This window comes from Leptosomus discolor, chromosome 15, assembly GCF_034619465.1.
Source record: "Leptosomus discolor isolate bLepDis1 chromosome 15, bLepDis1.hap2, whole genome shotgun sequence".
NCBI lineage: Eukaryota > Metazoa > Chordata > Aves > Leptosomiformes > Leptosomidae > Leptosomus > Leptosomus discolor.
In genome coordinates this window covers 14,989,940-15,006,769 of record NC_141405.1, presented here as the reverse complement: position 1 = coordinate 15,006,769, position 16,830 = coordinate 14,989,940, and the positions used below count along the sequence as shown (strand labels likewise).

Sequence of the window (16,830 nt, the reverse complement as noted above, 5' to 3'; positions counted from 1 at the left end):
CCTGTCTCTCCTTTTCCAGGAATCACAAGGCTGAACATCAACATCACCCTCCCTCTGGGTGTGGGCAGGGAGAGCTTAGGTTTTGGCACTAAGTTGTTGGATCTTCCTTCCTGTCCTGTTGTGGCTTCTGGGCATCACCTGCACCTTCCTTGGAGCAATTGTCCTTGGACAAGAGACCTGGCTGGGGTGGCAGAGCATCTGCTGAGAGCAGCACAGCCAAAGCTGCTTCTCTTGGCTAACTGGAGCCCCAAAACTTGCTGGCTTCCTAAAAACCACGCTCCCCAAGTTCTGGCCCCACACCTGCAACCCCCCACAACCTCCTCTGCCTGCTCCAAGGATCCAGTACCCAGCCACAGGGAAACACTTCTCTTGATCCTTCCCCCACTAAGTCCTTTATTCCTCACTAATAAAAGTCAAGACAAATGACAATTAAGAGCTTGATAGACAGGATCTGCTAGAGGGCCCGGCCAGCCGCTGCCCAGGGTCCCCAGATGTCAATGCATGGGAGAGAGGGGCTGCGGCAGGGTTAGACTTTCACTCACAGCCACATCACAGCCCATCGCTCCCTCCCTGTGCCACATCTTTGTCTGCTGACTAGAGTTTTCATGCAGCTAACGATAAGGTAACTCCATTTCTTCAGAAGCCCCACTTTCCAGGGAACACGTCACCTTCCTCACCTTCACAAATGCAGGAAATTGCTGGAAGAAAAGCATCAGCCTCTTCCAGATATTCTCAATGACCTCAGCCAGGTTCCTAGCAAAGACCTCCATCCGTTTGGGTAGCCTCATGCTGGCATCGCTCCCCCTCTCCGCCCCGCTCCCAAGGCAGCGCAGAGTAACGTGGCAGGTCAGGGTGTCACACAGTGTGAGCCAGAGCCACTTCCAAAGCCACCTCCAGCGTGAATTTACACATCTTTTTCAGACTCATCTCCAGAGCCATCCCTGTTGTCTCAGGGAAAGCCGCCCTTCTTGGTACCAGCCTTCCCACCTACTGCACGACACACAGGCTCTGGGAAAGCCACGGGCAGCGACCGGGGCAGGGGGAGGCAGCAGGCAGGAAGGCAAGGGCCAGCTGGAGCACAAACCATTTGCAACCACCCACCAGCCGGAGATTTGCCACCAGGGATAAGCCACATCTTGCTGGATTCCTGCAAACTGATGGGAGCTGTCAGGGCATGCTCTGATGCCAGCTGCCTCCTCATCCCCCGTTTCCCATCTCCGTGCCAAGCAGTGTGATCCCCAGTACTGACTAATGGTCATTAAACCCGGTCCCAAAAGTGGGATTTCTCACCTGGTGTTACACCCGTGTTGCTGGTGACTAACGAGCGCAAAGCAGCCAGGCAGATCCGAAGTCAGCCCAGGAGAGCAGAAGACAGTGGTGAGACGGATCAAAGGCTGATCTGGGCAAGGAGCTGGGCTTAAATGCAGCTGAGGAACAAATTGGGTGGAGGGGTTATGGGAGGAGACCCCAGATGGGGCTGGTCAGGCTATTTAAGACCTATTAGTGCAGGCAGGACTGATGCTCTTTGCAGGATGAGGATGTGGGAGTGATGTTAGAGGAACTTCTTGGGAAATTCATGATAAACCAGCACTTTCCCCATCCTTGGCACCATCCCATTTTCTCAGCACCAGCAGAGCTGGTCTGTAGGGGTTTTGCCAGGGTTCTTCAGATCCTGTCCCTGCCTCAGTCTCAGGCCAGGAATCTGTTTTCAGGTGCTCTGAGAGCTTGGTTTCTGCTGGGTCTGTCTGGATTCAAGGGAGGGATCAGAGCAGGAGTCTAATTTGGGACAACCTGGGGCACAAATACCTCCTTGCCCTGAACTGCTTTGCAACCCCACAGCTGAAATGTCACCTAGTTTCCTTTGCTTTTGAAAAAAAAAGAGACAAAACCCAAAACCAAACAAGCACACACCTCCCCCCACTTCCTCCACAAGATTCAATCTGTCAGACAATTTGCTAATCTGGATCTCTGGAACCAATTCAACTAGTCTCTCTCAAAAACGATTTGCAAGCGCTGAGGCATTTGCTGCTTTGCTGCTGAGGGTCCTGAGCTCGGCACTGGCTTACAGAGCCAGAACGTGCCAGTAAGGACGGGCACGGAGCAGGGGACTTGCAGCCACCTCCGCCGTGCCCCAGGCACAACCTGCCCCTTAAAGGCTGCAAGTGATGGCTGACAAGTGACGTCCCACAGACAGACCGTAGCGCCAGGCCAGGCTGCGCCACTTGGGCCAGCGCTTTAATGAGAGCTAGATCTGGATTCTCTGTGTCAGCTTCATGGCTGACCTTGGAAAAGTCAGCAGGGACATCATAAACCCTACCTGGGAGAGGATGACAAAGCAAGCCAAGATCTCAGGATGAAAGGGTACTTAAAAAGTCACTTATAAAGGTATTTACCAAGGGAAGTGCTTGGCTTTCCTACCCCCAACAGACACTGAGTGACCCCGAAAAACAGTTTACGACCCCGCTCAGTTTACAGTAAACATCTCGCTTCTGTGCATGCAGCTTATTTTACACATCGATAAAAGACATGTCCGCCGCACGCCGGGGCTGAGCTGGGGTGGCAGGAGGATGCAGACACCTGACGTACCATGAACAAGAAACTTCCCTCCCCGTTTCCATCCCTGCTCCCAAGCCACAGGCACCGTCCAGTCCAGCCTCTGAACGCCCCTCCAAGCCCCATCGCTGGGGGCAGCGGTTCTGCCTCCCTCCACCCCAGCCACTCTCCTGACCTCCCTGCTGCTGGCTCTCCCTCCTGAGCGGCTGCAGGGAAGGAGCGGGCTCCTCTTCTCCTCACCGAGGTACCCACCAGCTGCAAGCTCTCACCGAGGACAATATATAGATACCATCATCATCTGGGGGCGAAACGTAAACCTCTTCCTAGGTGAGCTACGTACCCGCCCCAGGGCTGCCTGCCCTTGCAGGGAGCAGCCAGCAACCCTTACCCCAGCAGCTGCTTGTCCCCCATCCCAGCTGAGGCACAGAAGCGGCAGGGAGCATCACTGTGTGAGCACTCCCGCTCTGCTGCCACGAACATCTACTAGGGCTGCTCCTGCTAGGGAAAGCCAAGAAGGTTTGAATACCGGTGTCCTGGGGGTCACTGGAAGAAGAAACAACTTGAGACCTGAATGAGAGAGAATTAGCTCATCAGGGCAGGCAGTGACTGGCAGAGGGTGGCCAGAAAGACAGACTGAAACCCGCTGTATGCTCCTCCTTGTCCCATCCAGGGCACCCGTGCGTCCCCAGGCACTGCACTGGCTGGTAGAGGGAAGCACCTTTGCACCGGTTGATCTGCTCCCAACAAAAGCACACTGTTTGCAGTAGGCACCCAGGTGTGGCTATTGCTGTGAGCTTCGATCCTATTCCCGGTGCTGTTACCATGATATGACCATGCGGATGTGAAAATCTCCCTGTTTCGCAGGTGTCCCCGGTCTCTCCTGTTCACTGCTCAACACCAAGCGCCGGCTGCCTGAGAACATCAAGCCCACGGAGCACGACGACACCACCAGCCCTCCACGTTTGCACCGCCCATCCTCTCTGGGATGGGTTAAACCAAGGTTTTGCGGCACTGCTCTCGGTGTGGCGCAGCCAGCTAAGCCAGTGCTGGAAAAATCTTGTTCCTTCACCTTCACACAGGCAGAAAGCAGCAAGGAGGCCACGCAGCGCTTGGCAGCACATCCCCAGGGTCCTTGCAGCAACTGTGCAGGTCGGGCCGCCCAGGGAAAATGTGTCCTGCAGCCGGGGGCAGAAGGTGGACGAAAGCCACGGGGTCTGCAGCCCCACTTGAGAGTCCTCCCCAGTGAGCAGGCGCACAGGGAGATGTGAGAGGAGCTAGAAATCTTCCGCTGGACAAACTCAAGAGTTGGGCAGGGCGGCTGGGAACAGAGAGGAGCTGTGCTTCTGCCTTTTTTTGCAGGTTTGCTGTTGCCGGGGAGAGGTTTGAGGCTGTCATCCAGCTAATTCACACCAGAGAGACAAGCACTTGAATCAGTTGCATTATCTGCGCCCAGCTAAAGTGGACAAAGGATTAAAGTGCGCTGAGCACCACCACCGTGATTTGCATCTCAGAGCCCCTTCCCACGGGCCCCCTCCACCCCTTTTTTTTTTTTTTTCCCCTGGCTGTGCTCCAGCTGGCCTAGCAGCCCTGTTTACAGAAGCGATGCCTAGGGTAATATCGGAAAAGGCTTCATCAAAGATTTTAGTCGCTACTGAAGCAGAAGTATCGAACCGCGGGCCACGAGCTGACCGGGCTGCGCACACAGGGGCTGAGCCGCCCGCGCCGCACACGCAGCCACGCGCTCGCTGCCCTTCGTTTGGCCAATTCTGGTCTCAGCCTGAGGTATGAAACTAACTTTCTGCCACCACGGCATATTGGAAATAATGAGCAAAATCAACCTATTATTCATTTTTAAAGCTGCACACAAAACTCAAATGTAGTTATTGGTTTTGGAAGAAACCCACTCTTTGAGTGCTAAATAAATATTGCACTGTGCAGTGACCTTACAGGCACTATTTTTAAGCTCATCCAGCTGCCAAATATATTTTTTTTTTGTAATGCATGTTTATTCATGTGGAGAGGACGGGGAATGCTATTGCTGTATGTTTTGCGCTGCCAGCCTCAAAGAAATCAGAGCTGGGATCTCTCAGAAGAAGCTCTAGATCTAACCAGAGGTAAAGCGAAAGCCTATCTGCAATCACTGGATCCTAATTAATTAATGGCTTTAAAAACATTTTTTCACTGCTAGCGCTGTGTAGCTAGGTGCAGTTTTCCTGAAAGGGTCACACTGAGCTCAGCTGTGACATGCAAACTTTGTGTGTTTTTATTTTTCTTGGCATTTGCAGAGCTTTTCCTTCTCTTCTCAGCACGAGGACTGAGTGACCTTAGGAATTGCCAGCAAGGGGACTCCATATGATGAAAGCAGGTGAAAGGGAAAATAAGGGCGGGAATTAGGTAAGGCCAATTCATACCTCAGAGGAGGTGTGGTCCTGTTCTGTACCTGGCTGTGGTCAGAGTCTTGTGAAATATAAAAGGGGAAGGCAGTTATTTCTCAAGCAATCTGTTGCCAGGATCCTGTAGGGAGAAGGAAGGGAGGTGCTAGAAGAAATGCAGAGCAAGAAGTCTAGAGTGTCAGCTGCAAAAGGTGTGGGACACACGGGTGCCTCTGAGCCTCGGGAATACCACCAGCTCTTCTCCGTAGGTCTGTTTGCTGGACTGAGGGTCGCATGGTAGCTGCATTCCCGTCCCCAGCAGCCTGGTTTAGGAGGAGAAAGAAGCCATCATGTCCCAAGGAGGAGGAGGAGCACGCAAAGCTGCCAAGCCCCAGGACCAGGGATGGGCATGGATGGTCCTGCTTGCCGCAGCGCTGCTGCAGGGGCTGACGCTGGGCTTCCCCTCCTGTATCGGTGTCTTCTTCACGGACCTCCAGCACGAGTTCCAGGCCAGCAATAGCGAGACGTCGTGGTTCCCCTCCATCATGGTGGCCCTGCTGCACGGAGGCGGTAAGTGACGGCCGCAGGGAACGCCCTCCACCCCCTCCTGTGGTCGTGGGGCTGGTGAAGGGCCATGACGAGGGCACTTCAGTGTTTCATTAGGGCGGGCGGTGGAAGGGACTGGGAGGTCTGAGCAGACTGGCTGGTCAGCAGCACACAGCATCTCCGGGCCGCTTTGATCCACGCCCGCGCAGTCCAAAGCTAAGTGTCCACAGACACCAAGCTCCCTTTTGCCACTCTAAGAGACAACCAAGACCCCCGGTCAAAGGAGCTGAAGCCCTTTCTCAGCCCAGCTTCTCCAGACCAGCAAGAACTTAACTATTTCCCACAGCAGCTCTTTGATTAAGCTGGCAGGTAGCACTGGAGCTTGGGCGCTTTCTTGAGTCATCTTCTGTCCACGAGAGCACGTCTCCTTCCACGTGCCACATGACAACTGCGTTCTTCACGGCTGAAAAGATGCCAAAAGCCAAGTTCCTCCAGCTGCTAGCTGAGGCAGAGTGTTAAAAGCAACTCCTTGGGCGGTGGCACGGAATGCACACCCTAGCAGGCATCAGGGTGGACGTGAGCACAGCTGGATTAATGCAGAATGTGGGTCAGGCAGAACCCTCCAGGTGAAGGGGGGTGGAAGGAGGGTTGCGCTTCGTGGATAGTGGAGTGAACCACTGTTTTTCCCTCCAAAGAAAATGTGGGAGCTACACAGGACAGGGTCCCCGCATCCCCCACCCAGGTGGACATTTCTGCATAGAAGAGAAAACCAAATCCCAGCAGCTCAAGGACTTCCCAATGAACGGTCTGCGTTGCTGCTGGCCTCTCCACGTGCAGCTCCCATGCGGATTTGGCAGACTACCTAAACCCCACCTAAGCAAAAGCAGCAAAATATCCAGTGACGCCCACGTATCTGAGCTGCTCCCTGGGTTCATACCTGCCCCCTTCCAATACTGGTGAAAGGTGACTCTACAGTGTGAAGGAAAAAAACAAACCAAACCAAACAGCAGAGTCCTGAGTCATGCTGGTGTGAAGGCTGTGGCAGGTTCAGTCTCTCCTGTGCAGGACTTGGCTGACAGCCACCTGACACGGGAGCGAGAGTCTGCACCTCAGCAGAAGCAGTTGGGTCCAGAATTGCAAGGTGCAGATGGGAAGAGACCTCAGGGGAAGTCAACTACAGAAAGAATGATCACTGAAGGTCAGCAGAAATGGAACAGTGTCCTTGGGTCTTTGAATATGGAAACTGCTGGGCATTCCCTGTGCTGCCTTCCATCCCCTGTGGTCCTGCTGCGGTTAGTGGGAAGGAGCCAAATTGGGCCTGCTGGCTCTGGGAAAGGGTCTCAGAAGCAGCTCAGTCCCAACATGTCCAGGAAGTTCAAGTCTGGCAGTGTCTGCAAGAAAATATCAACCACCCTATCTTCTTTAATGAAGTAATTGTTTTGTAGGAGGCTGGAACCACAGTTAAAAGGTAATATAAAGGCAAACAATAAAAGAGATCCCAAAGTTATAAATTAGACAAGGATAGAATAGCCTCATGTTAATTATATTCACTATCAGAATTTGTCAGGGCATAGCCAGTGAATTGCAAGAGAGTTGTTACTTCGCTTGCCAGTTATGTCCCCTACTGCAGGCTGTTACAGCAGAGGAGTGCTTGTTCTTGTCCCCCGACAGCATAAGGCAGGAGTAGCACGACCATAAACCAGGAAGAAAAAACAACAAATAAACTCCCTCTCAGGGCAAGCATGTACAGCTTTTGCTACCACTTCTGACCTCCTTTGTGGTGGGCCAGGCTCTGTTTGATTCAGGTTCTCCAGTTACATGCATCACCTTGGTACTTAAATCTTTCCCAAAACGGCATTCTGCTACGTCACCAGTGTCTCTTAAAGGTGCTTCTCTCTTTTCTTCTCAATTCAGAGGAACTGAAGGGAAAAAACCACCAAACATTTGTTGAAAAAATTGGGAAACAGGAAGGGGAACGGACAGAGAAGCCCATTCTCAGAGCGGTCAGTGCAGTGAAAAGGTCCCACGCAGGAGAGCTAACCTCAGCTCAGCAGAGCTATGGAAGGGAACAGGGAAGGGCACAGTGCAAACAATAGCTCATAACTTAGTAAGCCAAACGTCTCTCATTACCCATGCTGTGCTCCTAGGTAAAAGCAATTAATGATTATTTTGTTGTAAGAACCACTTGAGAGACCTCAGGATCCTCTGTCTGTCTCCGAAAGGCGGGTTCGGGCCCTCACAGGTTCCTGCTCCTAGATGCTCACGCGCACGTAACTCTCTGGACATTCATTCATACAAATGCAGCACTTTTGTTGGTATTATTTTTGCAAAGGAAAGCACAAAAGCCCCAGGCAAGCGAGAAATAATGTTTGAAACCTAGAAAGCAAGTTAACAGGAACAAATATTGAAAAACCCTTATGATTTTTAGAGGCAATCTCATTACTTTGGAGTATTCAGTTGGTGACTTCTGGATACTTGGGTTGGTTAAACAGCAGTGCCATCCTTAATGTCTTCAGCAGGAGGAAAAATAATCCAGTCACCAGTTTGCTGAACACTTTTTCAAAGGCCAGTTGAAATCTGAGGTGAAAATGTCCCAAGCAGATCAAAATACAGACAGCTGCACTCCTAATGTTAATAATGTGCCACTGTTTGCTGGACTATGTGGATTTTATTTCAAGTCAGACGTTGATTTAGGTCACAAATGTGCCACAGGTTATTTTCCCTACACGGACTGACTCTTAATTCTGAAGATTACGGTCATTTTGCACTTGCTTATATAACCTTAAGTGTTCAGAAGTGGGGCGGGGGGATAATAAAACCTGGAAAACCTTGAGGATGCTTGAAGGAACAGGCAAAGAAAGTCTACCGTCAGATCCTCTTCTGCCAGAGCATGCGGAGAAGCATGTTTCCCACTGGCGGTTTGGAGGTCTGTACAGTATCATGTAAGAACAGAATTGCACTTGAAGGTCCTTCTTCCATTCCACTTCCAAGAGTTTTAACTAAAATCCATCATAGGGAAGCTTAGAAATCCTACCTAATGACCAAAACCCAAGCAGATCACAGGAGCCTTCCCTTCAGCTAACACGTTGACCCCACACTTGGAAGGATCAGGGGATATATTTTCTGTTCCCGGCTCCCCTGTTATACTATGCTGCTGGGACAATTCTCAGGGTCTCCAGACTAAATCGTTTGATAACTGCAGCAGTCCAGCAGGTACGAAATAGTTCCTTCCTCCCTAACTGCTCCCCTTTTGCTTCTTTGCTTCTAGGGCCCCTCTGCAGCATCTTGGTGAAGCGCTTTGGCTGCAGGTTCGCCGTGATGCTGGGAGGCCTGCTCAGCGGCGTGGGCATGGTGGCCAGCTCCTTCTGCAACTCCATCAGCCAGCTTTACCTAACGGCCGGCCTCATCACCGGTGAGTAGATGGTAGGTAGGAAAACCCAGCTGCTGTGCTTGACTGAGAGCTGCTGAGAGACGGGAAATGCTGAAAGTCCCGACTAAGTGCTCACGTTTTTCCACTCATCTGTGAAACGGGACAAATCAAAAGCCCCACAGCGCAGCAGGAACCGTAGAGCAGCTGGACTTGCCCTTCACACCCCTTTAACACACACCTCATCCAGCCAAGCTCACTGCAAAGTGCTTCTCTCTGGAAAAAGCTCCAGGTCTCCAGAGGGCAAATCGGAGAGCAAATATGTCTGATCTTTTTAGCAGCTTCTCAGCCTTTTGTCTTTGAAGAAGGGAGGTTTTTTTTCAATCTTGGAAGGTAATTTGTTGGGACAATGTCCTTTCCAAGTTCCCTGAGCTTGTATTTCACCACTCCCAATCTGGGGAAATGCAGAGACAACTTTTTCTAACAAAAGAATGTGTTGGTTTTGAACAGAAGTAACAGATGGGATCTTTTCCTTTCCAAATATTTCTCCTACAGGACTGTTGCTCAGCTCTTGCTCTTTTCTAACACAGAGAAATTAATTTCTGCCGCCAGGTCACTTTGGGACTGATCCTGTTGGATCTTCCAAGCTAAGCCGAGTGCACTGCATAGAGAGAAAAACAACTAACTCCCCAAGCCCTGATGAAAATGTCAGGAAAGCAGCACTGCTTGTTGCATGCAGGATAAAAAACAACTTTTTAACGAACAATTCCAGAACAATTTTAGGAACGGCAGCGTGCCCCAGACAAAAGGCGGCTTAGATCAGTATATTTCGTGTACCCAGGAACACAAGTAGTTTAATTTATGCACAACATCCTTCTTCCTCCCTGGCGCGGGGTTTCCGAGTATTAATCACTGGGGCTTGTGCTTCCTGGCAGGTGAGGAAATGCTTCAGTGGCAGATGAAGTCATCTGTGGGTACACTCTGGATTTGGGCTCTTTTAGCCGTTTAAGACAAGGCAGAGGGATCGTGCACTGTCATTTTCTCTTTCGTTCCTACCTTTAGGTCTGGGATCATGCTTCAGCTTCCAGGCAGGAGTGACTGTGCTGGGCTACTACTTCGTACGGTGGCGAACGTTGGCCAATGCCATCGCATCCACTGGCGTCTCTCTTGGTTTCACGCTGTGGCCGCTGCTTTCTCAATACTTGCTGGATGAGATGGGCTGGAGAAACACTTTTCTTATCTTTGGAGGAATACTATTGAACTGTTGTGTTTGTGGAACCATCATGAGACCGGTTCAGCTTGCATCAGGGTCACTACTACAGTCACCCAAGCCTGGAGAGGAGGCAGGGAGAAGAGCAGAAGAGGCGCAGCTGTCCAACGGAGCATCTTCTCCCCACCCCGAGCTCCAGCAGCAGACCAGAAGGACTGCATGCTTCCAGATGCTGCAGAAGTACCTGGCTTTTGACATCTTCTGTCAAAACAAAGGTTACCAGATTTACACTATTGGAGTGACCTGGATGATGATGGGGTTTGCATTACCCCATGTCTACCTTGTGCCTTACGCCATCCAGAACGGGGTGGAGGAGCGCAGGGCGGCCCTCCTCATCTCCGTGATCGGGTTCATCAACATCTTCATACGCCCTCTGACGGGGCTGCTCTCAGGACACCGAGTCTTCACAGGGAGACGCATCTACCTGTTCAGCCTGGCTGTGCTCCTCTGCGGGCTGAGCAATTTCATTTGTGTCATTTCAGCTGAGTTCAGCGTGCTCATCATCTACTGCGTCATCCTCAGTATAGCCATGAGTGGCACTGGGGCACTCGTCTTCCAGGTGTTGATGGATGTGGTGGAGATGGACAGGTTCTCAAGTGCTCTAGGGCTCTTCACCATCCTGGAGAGCATCACACTCCTCATCGGACCGCCTCTCACAGGTGAGAGAAGCGATTAAAGGAGGCTGGGGAAAAATTGGTTGTTTAGACAGCGGTGACAAGCGTTTGGGAGCGTAAAGATGAGAAATAAGGGAGTTTCCAAACCCATGCAGTCAGGTGAGTTACGTAAAGGGAGAAATATAAAAGGGAGAGTTGGAAAGGAACGACCAGCCCCTTCTCACAGCTGAAGGAGGGTCATTTCTGCACCTGCCCAAGTGTCACTGCAGCAACAGCAGGCAGCGAAAAGGTCACCCACTTGGTAGGCAGCTTTGGTAGTTACGGGAGCAATGAGAGCTTTTTTCCAAGAACACAGAGAGGAATTACTGTGGTAGGATCTTTCTGTCTCTGAACTCCTTCACTGCTTTCTGAGTTTGCATTGTTTTATCCATGAAGTCTCAAAGAATTGCTAACATCCCATTAAACAAATTAACAGTGATTAGAATTACTACCAGTCCTACATTATTCAAGAGCCTTATAGTAAAAGCTTCTGTTCACTCCTCTTTCCAAGTTCTAGAGTGTATTAATTTTTCTCTGGAGACAAGAAAGTAGCTAGTTATGACCCCCAAACAATAAATTATTCACAGATTTCACAGTTCACTCCAAATGCCACTAAGTGAACTGTCTAAGAGGCACCTGCTCCTTCAGTACAGCAGCAAAGTCAAAAGACTAACAAAGAAGAAATGTGAAGCTGAGCATGAATCCTCAGTTCAGGCTTTAGTTCTCTTCTCCAGACAATGACCTGTGTGCTATTCAGCAGGAAAATACTGCCTTTTCCAAGAATGGGATGATAACATGCACTGTATTTCATGGTATTCCCTGGCATTAGTGTGTCAAGTCATTTTTCCCAAAGTGCAAAAAAGGTCTTTTCTTGGACATCTCTGGTAGGAGTAGCAGGTGGGCAAAACAAAGCACAGTTAAAGCAGCACCATTTCTACGTGTAGTCCTAAAATCTGCTAAAGAAAAGTGCACTATGAAAAGAAACATCACCAGCCTTTACTGAAGAATACCAGCAAACAAACATTATTCCTGTATTTCCATATAAATAAGCAGCCTATAGAAGGCCTCACACATCCGACCTGAGTATCGCCTTTCCATCTCTAACATTGATGTTAAATTACGCATTTGATAGATCATGCTCCTAAATGTTTTATATTGAGGGCACTCCATGTCAGTCACAATGCTTGCTGTGCTGTGAATCTCCTTCTCCCCGAGTACACACTATTAGACACAAGTTTTCAGTTTAGAGACCCTAACGTCAGTTTTTGAGAGATTTCCCTGATTATTTGTGGTGTTTTCTGACCGAGGATGTAACAGGGGTCACTCATTCCAAAATCCAGTGAGTGGCAGTGGCACAGGGGTCCTCTGCTCAGTAAACAAAATGAATCAGCAGGTTGGAGAAAAGTTACAATTTCCTTTCTTTCCTGATTTCTCTGTGTACAGAGAAATACTTTATACAGAAACATCACCTGAGTGGTGCCTACAAAAAACCCGAACTCCTAGAACCTAGAGAAGAGAACTTAACTGTCTGTGAATGCTTACTGTTTGTATATGGCAGTTTGCCAAATGATTTAGGTTTAACATTTACATCAATGTCACCCACTCGCCTTCAGTATGCACCTTCTCTTTGCCTAAGCTGTGGCTTCTCTTTCAGGTCTCTTGGTGGACATAACTAGTGATTTCCACTATGTCTTCTACAACTCCAGTTTCTTCCTGATATCAGCTGCATTATTCATGGGGCTCAGCTTCTGTGCTCTGGAAAAAAAAAACAAATTGAAAGAGGCTTCAAAAGTACCTTTGGATAATCCCTCCAGGTATCAATACAATGAAATGTCAACTGAACCACAGTCTGAAAGTCAACCTCCTCCAGCAGTCGTGTACATCACAAGCATATGAAAAGAAAGAAAAGAAGGAGGGGGGGAAAAAAAAAAAAAACAAACAAAAAAGAGGAACACAAACAATTATGTGGCCTGCACAAAGCTACACAAGGCCCAGCCCGGGTGGCAGATGAGAAAACAAGCATCTGCTTTCCACAACTGCCGTCATCCTTCTGCTCTGCACTGTGGGGCCGTGTCAGACTCCAAACGAGCGATCCAGACCACAGGCTGAGCCCAGAACCCGGCGCCAAAGAGCCGAAGGACAAAGCGAACTGTGCTTTCCCAGAGCAAACTACGGGATAACAGCCACGGTCACCAGCACCGAGGGACAAAAGCTCTGTCCGTGCGATTGGTTTGAGTCACTGCCTTTAAGAAGTCACTGGAATTTCACATGCACATTTCACTTGGTAGCACTGGACCATTTAATGTATTAATGTCTGTGCACAATGGTAGCTCTTTCACGAAGAAGTATTATTGCCTTGTCTGAACACGCAATTTAGGTGCAGACTTACACGAAACTTCCTGATTGCTTCCCATGTTGGGGGTGGCAAGACAAACACCTTCCACAGGAAGAGCGTTATTATTTTCCACATCTCTAAGTGGTATACGGAGGCTGCTGCAGGGGTTGCAGAACTCAGCCAAGTCTCCAGTAAGATCAAATATTTTCTCCTACAAGGTATATACGTGAGTTCTTCATGCCAAGGACATTTTCAAACCCTCAAAGGTCCAACTCCAGAGCACCAAAAAGAAAAAAAAACCCAACCTTAGAGTGCCTGCTTTGTATAACTAGTGATATCTCAAGTGCTTCTCGATGTATCATAAAACAGCATTCATGGCCTGTGTAAATACACTTCTGTACAGCATTAACTGGGACCCATTTCTGCAGGGGAGGGGCAGTGAAGGTATTACTAGACCTAAGAATAAATGTATGCATCCTTATACAGGGCCAAATTCAAAGCCACTGTAGTTCCCCCTTGTGTAAATTAATTTCTCTCTTTAGTTTTAGACTCAGACTTAATTACACCAGCATTCTCATTATAGCTGAAGGTTGCACGAAGAAATCTGTGGGGGAAAGTACACTGAGAAAAGTCAGTGATACTGACGTTTCATATCCACGCAGCCTTGACTGTAAGTGGCTTTTCTTGCTACACTCCCAGGAGTTACACTTGTAAGCACTAAGATGATAGCTCGAGTTGCAAACAGTTTATATTCTGTGTCGTTCCTGATCTGACAGGAGCGGATAATAGCTCACAAAGCAACGCAGATGAAGATTACCCAACACATTAGAACCATCAGAAAGATGGAAGCATAAAACGGGAGTGAAATGGAAGAAGTAACAGCTTTCAACTCAACTGCAGTGCTTCTCTTGAGAACTGTTATACCAAGCCCCTAGCAACAAAACCAGCTTTCATTAGAGCCGTGGCTTTCCCCAGACAAAACAAACAAACCAACCAAAAAAACCCACACTGGATGAAACCACTGGAAAACTGACTCCAAGGTCTTCAGAGAATATAATGGCTTCAAGCTGGCTTTCACAGTGGAAGGTGCATCAGCCTTTCAGAAGGGTTCCTGCTCCCACAGCTCAGTATCTTCTCCAGTACCGCTCTAGGATTACTGAACCAGCAGGCTTTGCATTTCCTAATCAAACGTATACTTAAATAAGATGACTAGTGGGAAACACACATACCTAATCTCTCATCACACATGTTTATTAACTTGGGTAATGCTTACATAGTCCATAACTACGAAGTAAACAAGGACCGGTGCTTCCCAGCTTACCAAAACAATGACTGCTGTATGTTCCTAGGAAAAAGAGGGGGCTTTCTCCCTCTCAAAAAACACAATGAAAAGGGACCAAGTCACAAATCTCTTCTAGCTATTGCAAATAAAACAGCTAAGCAGCTGAACAGATTGCCATCTTTTCTGCGTGTAATTCTTCAGTTTTACATTCTGTTCACCTTTCTACATTCCCTTTCTGTTTTCTTCCAGAAATACGGGGTCATATTGTCCCCAGTCCTCTCACTGCTACAAGTGTCCCGGGCAAAACAGGCAAGATATGGTGTAAGCTACAACCCATCAAAATTTATCACAGGAAAATAAAGGTTAGTTGAAGGAGCGATAGAATTCATCTTCTGTGTGGAGCCAACTGCTCTATCTGCAACGCTTTAGCCCTAGCTGGCTCACAAGCAAGGAAACGCACAGTTTAACACAGGCTTGCAAGATACAAGGGAGGGGAGAAAAAAAATAAAGTACCCACCAACTGAAGCTGACACACAGAGATCAGCTCCTCCCACACCACGCCAAAGAAATCTGGTTTGACTCTTTCTTAGCTGTGCACTGCAGTGCAAGATAATTTCGGATGGAAAGTCAGGAGAGTGCTCTATCGAACTGCTTTTTGACACTGCCAGGCTCAACACCAGGGTCACTGGGACTTATTTGCAGGGGCAGAGAGATGGCTTTGGGAAGAAAAACAAAGAATTCACCAATCCATTATTTTAATGTTTCTCAACTTGGTGACTACAAACTTTCTAACAGCCTTACAGAATTTAAGCTGCCTGGAAACAGGGTTGTCTCCCCTGGTCATTTGCCATAGACCCTTTAGAAGTAATCCACAACCACAAGTTGAAAACAAATCGTGGATAGGTAAGAGGTAACATTTTAGGCTATGTTTCCACAGGTAAAGAAGATGTCTGAGCTCCCATAATAAAGAAAATTACCCCTCTCCTCTCGTCTCCTACCTCTCTTTTGAAGCTGAACTCCACGCTGCCTTGAGCAGGAGCTTTGTAAAGCGTAATTGAAGGGACCAGGCATACTGAGCGTGCTACAGGAGAAATACTCCCCCTCAGAGCTATCGTACCAGAGCAGTAACACTCAGTCCTTAAGAACCTTGAGGCCCAAAAGAAAAAGAAAGCAATAAAAGTTCCTCTCATTAGTTTAAGGTTGTCCCATTATGCAAGGCAGCCACAGCCCCCCTGAAGCAGTTTTTTTAACACCTACAGACAGTAAAATATCCCTGCCTTTAATTATGGACAAACACTAATACCTCAGCCAGGTTATAAACTTCTGAGAACCAGCAGAGCAACAAAAAATGGCCAGAAATAAATGCCCCTGCTTCCCTAGTCCCCTTTCACCCCGTCCTGCTCCCTTTATCATTTGAAGTATCATTAACCTTGCAAGGCAAGCATTTTTGCAACAAGCACCTTTCCTTACTGCACTGAAACATTCACCAGGAAGTTCATGCTGAAATATTACAGGATTGTGATCCTTAAAAGCCTTAGATGCTCTGCCATTATGATTCCTGGGAAAGTTTAATAAAAACCCAAAGAAAGGTCACAGTAAACTTAGACACACTAAAGTTCACTCAGAAGTGCAAAATCACTCAAATTAAGAGCTTGGCATCCTGTCTGCAGACCTGGCTAGTAACTGCAAGAAAAGAAATAATAACTACTAGAAATGAGAATTCACTGAATCCTGACTTTGGTATGCTATCAGTGTCAGCAGACCAGCCCCTGGAGCTGTGGATACCCCAGCTACACTAGCCCATTCTGTGCTAACTCTTCTGGCAATCAGCAAGTGCTCGGAGCATTCAGGCGATTAAATAATATAGTGTGAGTCAAGAGCCAACTCTGCCTCCTGCCAAGTGATCTTTCTGGATGATCAGCACAAACTCCCCGCAGTAAGTCTGCACGAAGACCAGCACTCAGCTGGTAACACAGCAAGCCGCGTAATCAGTACTAGCACGGTCTGTAACTCCTGCAGAAAACCTCAGAACCAGGGGACGTTATCAAACTCTCCTCCAGGAGGCAGCTCCAACACAGCAAATGAAATGTAAAATGTTTCTCGCATCTCTGAACCAGCTTTCATTAAACTCGACACAAGGCAAAGGCCAGGAGGAGCGCAGCTCACAGTTCCCAGGAGGACAAGTACAGGTGTTCCCCTCCTCCTGGTTACTTCTTGTCACGCACTGAACAGCATGACCTGGAGATGCATCAGCCGAAACCCAGCCAGCACAGACACCAGCCTTTTCTAAGCTGTCTGAGGAACCACTCCAGGGGACAAAGTTCCTACAGCTTCTGTGCATGCAAAATTATACTGACTGACCACAAAGGTGGTACTTACAAACCGAAGTCACTGCATTTTTCCTCTTTAAATATGGGGTTTCACCCCTTATTAGTCAATCCCAGTACCCTTA

The 16,830-nt window shown here is 48.6% G+C and overlaps 1 protein-coding gene across 1 annotated transcript; it reads left to right on the top strand.

Annotated features, from left to right (window-relative positions):
* The first annotated feature begins 5,275 nt into the window (after positions 1–5,275).
* SLC16A5 (solute carrier family 16 member 5) lies at positions 5,276–12,657 on the top strand. Its single transcript, XM_009960565.2, has 4 exons — positions 5,276–5,495; positions 8,740–8,883; positions 9,901–10,767; positions 12,416–12,657. The coding sequence occupies exons 1-4, from the start codon at positions 5,276–5,278 to the stop codon at positions 12,655–12,657; spliced, it is 1,473 nt and encodes a 490-aa protein (XP_009958867.1).
* The last annotated feature ends 4,173 nt before the right edge of the window (positions 12,658–16,830 follow it).

Bases quoted from the DNA above. Each gene is read 5' to 3' on its own strand.
- SLC16A5 (XM_009960565.2), top strand. From the start codon at position 5,276: ATGTCCCAAGGAGGAGGAGGAGCACGCAAAGCTGCCAAGCCCCAGGAC. The intron at 8,884-9,900 runs GTGAGTAGATGG...TCCTACCTTTAG, and splicing joins AACGGCCGGCCTCATCACCG to GTCTGGGATCATGCTTCAGC. The intron at 10,768-12,415 runs GTGAGAGAAGCG...CTTCTCTTTCAG, and splicing joins CATCGGACCGCCTCTCACAG to GTCTCTTGGTGGACATAACT.